This window comes from Hydra vulgaris, chromosome 04 (genome assembly GCF_038396675.1).
Source record: "Hydra vulgaris chromosome 04, alternate assembly HydraT2T_AEP".
NCBI lineage: Eukaryota > Metazoa > Cnidaria > Hydrozoa > Anthoathecata > Hydridae > Hydra > Hydra vulgaris.
In genome coordinates, this window is record NC_088923.1 from 48,411,734 (window position 1) to 48,422,419 (window position 10,686).

The following is a 10,686-nucleotide window of genomic DNA, read 5'->3' on the forward strand; positions in this document are numbered from 1 at the left end:
GTAGTAACAATTTCTTTTAAAAGTTTATAATGATAATCATTTTATTTCATGCACCATGACAATCTAAATAAGTGCTTTTTCTTGACTAGGTTAAAGGTTTTGTCAAGTCTAACAAAAAGATTACTATGAAAACTTTAATGCGTGTTTTAGACGTCTTTTAGATGTCTTATAGACGTTTTTTTGAGTAAATGTTAATTTTTTTTTTGATTAGGTAGCCGGTGACATTGGTTTTTGGTTTAACTAACATTATCTACTTTAAAAAAAAAAAAAAAAAAAAGTAGAAATCATAAAATATAAACTTTATAATTGGCAAAACATTAAAAATTGGATCTTACCCAGGGTTGGCAAAAACCTGGGATTTTGAGCAAAAACCTAACCAAACTGGATTTTTGGGTGGGTTTTTGTGTTTTTGCTAAAGTTTGCTATAAATCTTTAGTAACAAAGTTTGATTTATAGTTATTTAAAATCTATTTTTCATTTTTACATGTATTTTGTTTTATACAATTGCTTAATTAATAATCAGATTGGATTTTTTTCTAACATAAAGCTATTTTTATATAGAGTTATCTTTTTAAGTTAAATTTATAAACAAATGCAGAAGAAAGAAAAAAGGAAGCGCTAATAATTTCGCTGAAGTATTTAGCGATATATCAGTTTTAAAGTCAAGCCCATCGACATCCGCAGCATCAAATAAGTCTAACCAGTCAGGTGATAATGAGCAAGATTAATTAAGGTTTATTAGTGATTCTTCTTATTTGTCTGTTGTTCAGTCAACTGCATTGACGCTGCAACGGTAAACATCCATTTCTGAATTTGTTACTACAACAACAAGTAATCAAAAGGATTAACTGGATTTTCAAGTATACCATTCAAATATACCATTCAACGTAGTTAGAAAATATACCATTAGCAAATATACCATTCAACGTAGTTAGAAAATCTTGAATTTACCAAGCTGCTTAAAAACTTAGACCCGGATACGAGCCACCAAATATCTAACAGATATCTTCAGACATCTTAGAAAAGATAAATAAAGACGTAATTAATTTAATGAAAAATTATCTTGCTGATGATTGCGCTTTTACTCTAATTCAAAATGGTTGGACTATATTCAGTTATAATCCTATAATTGTCATAGTATCCATTATGGAAATAAACTCTATTTCATTTCTGCAATTGACACTGGAAGCCAATCAAAAACAGCAGAATATTGCGCTCAGGCTGTTAACGATGCAAAATTGCTAAAGAAGCATGTAATAAAGAGGTAAGTGTTAGATGTTTAGCTGTTTTAATTAATGTATATATATGCATATATATATATATATATATATATATATATATATATATATATATATATATATATATATATATATATATATATATATATATATATATATATATATATATATATATATATATATATATATGTATGTATGTATAATTATATATATATTTTTACATACATGTATATATATGCATATATATATTTATGTATGTATAAATATATATATATATATATATATATATATATATATATATATATATATATATATATATATATATATATATATATATATATATATATATATATATATATATATATATATATTTTATTTATTTAGGCATTTGCATAATGCACTGACAACTAAAATGAGAAACCTTTACAAGCTGAAGCCATTAAGTTGATAACATATGGCTACTCTGCTCATTTTATAAATTTGGTTGAAAAGGATGTCTCTCCGCAGTCTACAGTAAAGTATATTATAGCAATTTATAAATAATTTTGCAATCATTACCAACCAAACGTATGCACTATTTTCTAGATTGTTATTAACTTATTGATCATATTCTGTTATACAATACTACAAAATAAAACAGCTGTGTTAATGATATATGCCTAAATAATAATTATGGCAAAAGAGATCCTATCTTTATTTTAACGAAATTATTTTTTAATATTTCTTTGTTAAATTTTCTTAAACAACTGTATTATAGAGATGGTTATTGGAAAAGGGTGGGTTGATGCTACAGCCACTCAATAATACTCGCTGGAACTCTTAATTAAATTGTTTACAGACGTACATTTCTAATCATTCTCTGTACGTTGACACTAGAGGTGAGCATATGGAGTCCATTGATCCTTTAATAGGAAGCCTAATTGACAATCTGTCAATACAGAGAGAAGCAATAAATTGACATGCACAACTGAAAATTGTTGGTGTTGCGTTAAATAGTTTAATAAAATTAGTTAGTAACTGGATGTGTTAAATTTAATTATAATAAGTATATTAAAACTACTGGCACCTTGCCATCATTAACTTTATTTACATAACTATTAACTAAACTATTGTGTTTGCTGTAGTTACAGGCAGACGATACAACTTTGTCTGAGGCAGTTGAGATTTGGCAAAGCCTCATACATTATAAAAAATTGACTTTGTACAAAAATGATATTTTAAAGTGGTCTAAGAAAGCAATTGTTCCATTTTCTGGCCAATTTAACAGATCCAAAATATGAAGGTAACTAAACAATAGTGAAAAAATTTAAAAATTGCATCTGACCAAATTTAAATAAAAACAGATGAAAAATTTTTATTTAAGTTTACTACTCTTATAACTTTACTTATTTACTTAGAAAGAAAATTGAAGAAAATTGAAGAAAATTGAAGAAAATTGAAGAAAATTGAAGAAAATTGGATAGATACTTAGGAAGAAAATTATATAGAAGTCAAGAAGAAGAAGCTGAGGAATGGTTGAATGAAATTTATCCTGACTTTATGCTAGGCTACTATACATTTAAACAAAAAGATGTTGTTTCCCAACATATTTAACGATAGTATAAAAAGCACAACATCAGCAACAAATTGGTGGAGAATCATAGAAATGAAGAAATCTAAGTCTTCCAAATTGCTTGCAAATTTTGCAAGATTTTTACAGCAGTTGCACACTTGTCCAACTAGTACTGGATCCATTGAAAGATATTTCTCATCTTTTGGCATTATAAGGAGCAAAATTAGGAATCGTTTAGGAAGAGAAAAAGCTAAAATGCTTCTACTAATTTACAGACATTTAAGATCAAGATATTAGCTGATGACTTTGTTTTAAATGTTTAAGTTTGAATATTACTGCTCCAAGTAAAATACAATTCTCATTTTTGACCTACTAAACTTCTTATTTTATTTTTATCAGAACTATTGTTGAGCAGCATCAAATCTTGAGTGTTAATGGAAATTGATTTATGAATGATAAAATAAAAAATAAAAAATTTAAGACCAAAAATCCATTAAGTTGGGTTTTTGCTCTTGTGTTTTTGGGTACCAACCCTGATCTTATCCGATCACTTGATTCCATTTTTGCCGTTGTTTGATGTCTCTACATACGCAGGAGATTGAAGAATATTGCAATACCTCTATTTTAAGCAATGAAGCCTGTCATGGTTTTATTTAATAAAGATAATCGCGGAGGAAAGATTAAATTATTTTTCTTTTGGATAAATGATGAAATCATTAGAATGGAACGAATAACAGTTATTTTGATTGCTATTAATAAAATTTATTTTTTTACTTAGTTTTCAATACGTTTGCAAATTGATTGTATAGGTGCAGTCAAAATATTACAATAACTTACAGATTAAAAATATCCTTTTTAACGCTAGTTTTAACTTTGAGATAAGACTTTCACTACTACAGACAATCGTCTAATGAAAGAGATTAAGATTGATTTAAATAGTCTAAAAACAATTTTTCCCATGAAACTTGAAAAATTAGCTTACTTAAGTTTTTTTAAAAAGTTTTTTAATAAACTAATTGTTAAAATTGTACTATTGGACGCTCTAAACATTGGTTTTAACTGTTCGATTATGGTTAATACCATAAAACAATCGTTAATATAAACCGTCAAACCATCAACAACCAACTATAATAACCACCAATGATGTTTTATGAAATTAGAAAGGTCATAACTCTTTCTCTTATAAAATCACGAAAGTAGCGAACATAGATATAATTCTTCTTAGTTACCAATATAACTATGACAAACTCTTTTAGTTTTTTAACCTTTCTAATAAACAACATTTTTAGTTTCCAGGGTTTTTATTACAAATTCTTTTTGTTGATTAAGTATATTAAGTGACAAGGTTAATTATATTATTAGTTTTGCTTTTGCAGATGTTCAAAAATAAAAAACGTGGATTGTTTTCTTAACTAAAAAAATAACGCTAACAAACCTGGAAAGCGAGTCTTTACATATATGTTTTACACGTGTTATACAAAATTGTCATGTTTTTCACATTTATATTTTACACGTGTCATACATAATTGTCAGGTTTTTTACATATGTTACATATTCAAAAAATAAACAAAATTAATTTTAAAATAAAACATTTTGTAAATATCTCTATTTTTTTAAATTTCATAATATATCTATTATTTACCTTAAATATTCTTAGTATATACGTTACATTTGTATATTCAAATATTAAAGACAACAAAATTAGATGGAGACAACCGACTATTTTTATTAATTATGATATATGTTTGGCCAGATAAACAGTAATACCAAACCATTCAATATTTACCTCATATTTAACCATTTGTGAGTGGAGCATTATAAAATAAACATGAATCAAGATTATAATTAATGTTCTTGATTATTCAACATTAGTTTGACGCATTTGAATTTTAAACTGTTTTGTATTTTCTTTAACTTATATTTTACTTCAATTTACAATTATGTTCTTGATTATTCAACTTTATTAGCCGAATATTTAGTTTATATTCTTCTTTTATTTTAAAAAACAACGAAAAGATTTTTCTGACGGTGCAAAGAACATTTCAAGTTTATCTTTTCCACTTTCAATGCACAAGATAACTTAATCATATGCTTGCAACGGATGTTTGGTCTTAAAAGATGTTTTTTCAACAGCTTGTATCTAGTTGTTCAACTTTATGTCCATACGCGGTCTAACATTTAACATGATAACATTAGTTAAAAAGATTATTCTTTTCCTCAATAACTTCAATACAAAACTTTTTTTTTTATGACTTTAAATATAGGCCAGTCTTTTTAATTCCTCGATAACCTCAATGTATAAATGTCTATCTTTAGATTCTATACGTTGTAAATAAACCAATTCGTACAAGTTAAGCGAGTTTAAAAGCTTTTTCGTTGGTGGGTCACGTAAACTATAGAAAAAAATACTCGTAAATTTAAGGTAAATTTAACACGTAAATTTGATACCGAAAAAAAATAAAATAAAAGGAAAAAAGTATTTAATAAAAAATACAGAAGTATGAAATATTATAAAATAAATTAGATGTGTTTGGTTGTATTGTTACATTTTGTTTTATAGAAAAATTATGAATATATATGAAATAGTTATTATAAAGTCAAACTAACTTTTCTTACGCTCTGAAAAAGAGTCAAGTAAACCAACGGCTCGGCTCCCATCACAAGACGTGTTTTACACGTTTAAAGCACGTCAAAACGTATTAATACGTTAAATACGTGTTAAATCCGTCTTGTGCTTACTAGACTATTATTGCACTAACGGTATTGAACTCCGTTTGTGAATAGCGACAGATTAGTAACAAAGTGATTCATTTTAACTGACTTTTTTAGATTCTATTATAGTCAATTTACTGCGCCAGTCTAAAAGTGCCTAATTAGTTTGTCACATCACTCAGTGTTTCAGTGATATGACAAACCATTATTCTAAATAAATAACAAACCAAACATCTATTTAACTCTTTGCGAAATTTTATTTTGCAAAGAGTTAAAAAAAAATTTGTTAAAAAAAATAAAACAAGAATAAAAAAATAACTTACTAACAACGTCGCACGAGAAGTCTAAAATACTGAAATATTTGAATAAAAAATCCGAATACAGATATTACGGCTCCACATATAACCAAAAACCAAATAATTAAAAAACAATATTGATAAAGAATATGTTGCGACAGTTCACAAACAAATTTGTGCTTGTTTACTACACTGTGCTTGATGTCTTTAGTTGACTCGTAAAGTTCACAATAACCGAACGGCGGGAAAAGTTCATTACCTAAATTGCAAGATTAATCATTTTTCAGAATAAAAATTAAACTGCAGCATTGTTTAAAACTTTGTTACATTATTATTTTCTAAAGAAAATCAATGTACAAACTGTGGAGGTAAAACGAAATGTTTTTCATTTTTAAAAATGAAAACCATTTAAATTTGTGAAATATAATTTTATTTATAAAACGTTAATTAATTCCTATTTTAATATATTTTTTTCTCTTTGTCTCTTTAATATTGTTGGTGTCTCTGACAGAGATTTTCACTTTTAACAATACTAAAGATAGCACCAAGACAAGGCCCAGCTGGCACAACTCAGACAAAGTTACACTTGGTTTCTATTGCGTAATTAAAACCTTCTTAAACAAAAAGAATAACACGTACCAAGAATGGTTTCATTCTGTGAAATATTTCCCGTGAAATTAGAATCATATTCGTGAAATTTATTTATCATAAACACGTGTAACGGTAAAACCATTAATATTTTAACGGTACAGTTAAAATATTAATGGTTTTACCGTTACGGAAACGTAATATTACATTATAACAAATTTTCGTATGAAATGTGAAACCACTGATAAAAGCATACAAAATTTAAATTTAACTTAAAAACCCTTAAAAACGTGTGCTAAACTCGAGTAAAATTGCCCGTAATAAACACGCGTTTTTGGTTTACGCTAATAAACACAGCTTCGATAATAGAGCCGCATGCGGCTCGTGACAACCCGTCACGAGCCGCATGCGGCTCTATTATCCAAGCTGTGTGGCTCTTCTGCATGTTCAAATTGTATTTTAACAACTAAAAACAATTCAACAAAGAAACAAATTAAAAGTTTAATTTATAAAAGTAAAAACATTTTTTTAGTGAAATAATGATTTGAAGCTGAATTTCTATTACGCAACTATGTCAACATTGTGTTTAAAAACTGTGAATTTTTGAATGCGTTGCATTACATAAGCAAAAATACGTTTAAACATAAAATACAATTAGTGTGAAAACTGTATTGCAAGACTAGAAATAAATATTAATCTAACTATGCAAAGCCAAGACTACAAAAAAAATCTCAGAAAAATTCCACTTAAATTTTAAATCCAAATTGACAGAAATGTATGTTTTATTTCAAGTACCACTGTTTTACCATTATTTTTAATCTTTAATAAAAGGTTGTCAAATAATAGGAATTTTGAACGTCATTTTTTAACAAACCACTGAACTTTTGACAATAGATAATCAGGTCTTTTAAAATAAGATATTCAATGTCAATAGAGCTCAATTTGAACGTCAGCTAATAGATTTGAAATCAAAAATTTTTTTGATCTTCAAAATTTACAATTTTACAAACAGAACTAGAAAACTTGGACCAAAAAAAATTAAGAATTTGCAGTAGATCATAAATGCAAAAGAACCTTTAAATTCTCAAAAGGAAGTTCAAATTATATTTGAAACATGAAGTATAGAATAGCAGTTTTCCTGTGAGTTACAACCAACTTAAGTTGGTAGCATCTTAACTTTTGACTGTTTTCAGATCTTTATATTCTTGTGATATTTAGCAACATGAACATCATTAAAAGGAACTTAAGAGTCTCTGTCAATATGTTAGCCTTGAAAGTTGTCTAAAACTATAGACTACATGTTAGGAACCTGATGTAAAACCTATCTGATGCAAAACCAACCTGATGTAAAACCAACCTGATGTAAAACCAACCTGATGTGAAACCAACCTGATGTAAAACAAACCAATCAATTCCCTCACAAAAACCAACCAATCAATTCACTCACTAAAACCAACCAATCAATTCACTCACAAAGATTTCACAAATCTCTTTGTTCATTTTAATTAAATTATTTTCTTGAACTTTTTTTTTTTTTTTGTAGTTATTAAGGTGCTCCTATAAGTCCTTACGGTCTTATCACAGAGCACCATAGAAGAGCATTTAACTAGGAAGTTCACGCCTCCTTCCTTACCAATATCGCTTATTGGGCTAGAGCCGGAGTCGAACCTCGGACCTCGTTTTGAGCCATAACTGCGCCATGGCTGCGTAAATTTTTTCCTTTATTACTGCCTAAATTATTTCTTTATTTCTTTTATTATATATAAACATAAATATATATGACATTTAAGTGTCATTGAATATCATAAAATGAAAATTTGTTAATAATGATCTACAGTTTTTTACAATATCATCCTTGCGGCACTCGGAAAGGTTTTTTATTATTATTAAAGGTTGCCGACCCCCTGCACTAAGAGAGTAATAATATCATTATTTAAAGTAATATCTTTCTACTTTATCTAGAAACGTTTAACAATAAAATATATTTTCTTATAACTAAGTAGTTTTTCAATTCCTAATATATTTAAATTATTTTTTTTTTTTTTGTAAATAAAACTCTTACCAGGTTTCCTAAAATTGTTTACTCCTTTATAAATATTGTTATCATTGGATCGTGCCCAAATAATCCACTTATATCCAAAATATCGGAAGGAGCCATTGAGCATATAATCAAACAATGCAAAAGTGCCAATATTCGTCGCAACGTAAAGAATCTTTATAGACAAGTTTAAAATAACTTTAAAAAACATTGTACATGCGTTGTGTTTTTTGAAGTAATATATCGCTATCCATTTTGAATCGTGACCGTCATTCAAACTTTTGTTAAGCGAAACAAGATCACTGTTTACAGAGAGAAACACCAAGTAAGGAATGTAATACAGCAGAGATATTGCGGCCAAGGAAAAGGGAATCCATTGATACTAAAATGAAAATTAAACGTTGAATGTAATTCTAGCAGTTCAAAGTGACGATTATCAATAACTAATTCTGCCAAGTGACCTTAATATTATCATAGTACATAGTTGTTATTGATTTTTATTGAAATTTGATTCATTTTTAAAGCTTATGTTTGTTTCTAAAGGCTTTATACGTCTTTACCTTTTATAAATCCTGTGGATGATTGCATATAAAAATGGTTGTGCATAAAGATGTGTACATTTAAAAAATAAAAAATTTAAAAAATAAGTATGTTACAAGCAGCAAGAACTAAGCAATCTGTACAAAAATCTGAACAGATCATTGATCGATAAAAAGATTTTTAGTGATAATGGCTATTAAAAATTTTTATGAATATAATTGTGTGACACCTGTCAAACTTAAAATCTTGTAAATATATTTAACACTAATTAAAAATTATTTTTAATAAAGCAAAATATATACAAATACATAAAAAGTAATATTTTAAAAAAATTATAGTTTATATAGTATTTAAAAAAAAAATTGTTTTCGAAAGCGGCAAGTAAATAAGTTGTTAATAACAAATCGAAGTATTGCGGTCACATCTTTTAATTATATGGAGTAGAAAATGTTTGGGGCGCTGCATGAGAACGAAAATGTTTTTGTAGCTGTGCTATGTGCTCAAAAGCTTTGAAGCCAAAGCAAAGATCTTTTATCATTAATGATGATAAGCTTCGGTGATTATGCTGTACAGATCTTATGGTATGAATTTCTAAGAATTTTTATGATAGATATTTTACCTGTAAAAAAAAAAATTTCTCCATAGCAACACAATCGGTAGAGTTATTAATAACTTTTTCAATTGTTGCGCAAACTGATCCGGTACGAGAAATTCCGTCAATATCAATGTCTTTTGAAATCCCATAATAGCTTGAATCGACTGTCCTGTTAATCAATTCTTTATACACATATAATCCTTGTATCCAACAGGCGGTTGTGACAAATGAAGTATCGATAGAACTTATGGCTAAAAAGAGTTTAATTATTTTATAAGTGAACTTTTAATAGCAATCGCAGCAACTTTTTTCAAAAAATAACGTATTTAAACTCTCTTTTAAATAAAACAAATAATTGCTTTTTCGAACATATAAAAAATATGTTCTTTCCTTTAAACAATAAGAATAACTTGCCATATTTGAGCGAATAAAAAAGTATTAACGAAAAAATTACCAGGTATGATGCAGTTCAAAGGATCTTTAAACCAGTTTAGCCCTGATATTAATGTGCAAGCTAATATCATTTTCATAACAAAGAGTCTATTATATTGATCTGATAAACTGTCATGGCGGTGTTTGAACTTTATTAACAAAATTCTTTTTAAATTTGTTGCAAACAGCGACATTTTATGTTATTATAAATATGGCGTGATCATTTATGCTGTAAAATATATATACATCAACTTCATTTTTTCCAAAAGATTAGTTTTTTGCTATATTTTATAACCGTGATAAAAACGAGAAACATTTGATTATAACAACTCTTTTGTTTAATGTTTACCTGTGATATTAATTACTGACCAATCAAAGAGTTATTTGCTTAAGTTTACTTTGCAAAATTCATCAAATATGTAAAGAATAGTTTATCTTATCCGTTACATTTTAGTGGATTTAATTGGATATTTTATTGCATCCGTTACATTTTAGTGAATTTAATTGGATAGATTTAAAAAGATAAATTAAAAATAAATTCACTAAAAATGTCTATTTTGTGTCAAATATTTGTTGTTTTTCCGAATAAGAAAAAGTTATTTCAAATTTAAAAACGATCGGTGCAATAAAAAATTTATTACGAGTTATCTTAAGTTTTACATATACACTCAATTCTCTTTTTATGCGGTAGATGC

General features: G+C 27.1%; 1 protein-coding gene across 1 annotated transcript; it reads right to left on the minus strand.

Moving 5' to 3' along the window:
• Positions 1 to 4,222: 4,222 nt before the first annotated feature.
• On the minus strand, positions 4,223 to 10,412 carry LOC124818402 (innexin inx4). The gene is made up of 5 exons (XM_065796529.1): positions 10,014 to 10,412; positions 9,584 to 9,810; positions 8,449 to 8,806; positions 5,826 to 6,057; positions 4,223 to 5,183 (listed from the first exon to the last, which is right to left on the minus strand). The coding sequence occupies exons 1-5, from the start codon at positions 10,183 to 10,185 to the stop codon at positions 5,045 to 5,047; spliced, it is 1,128 nt and encodes a 375-aa protein (XP_065652601.1). The 5' UTR covers positions 10,186 to 10,412; the 3' UTR covers positions 4,223 to 5,044.
• Between the last annotated feature and the right edge of the window lie 274 nt (positions 10,413 to 10,686).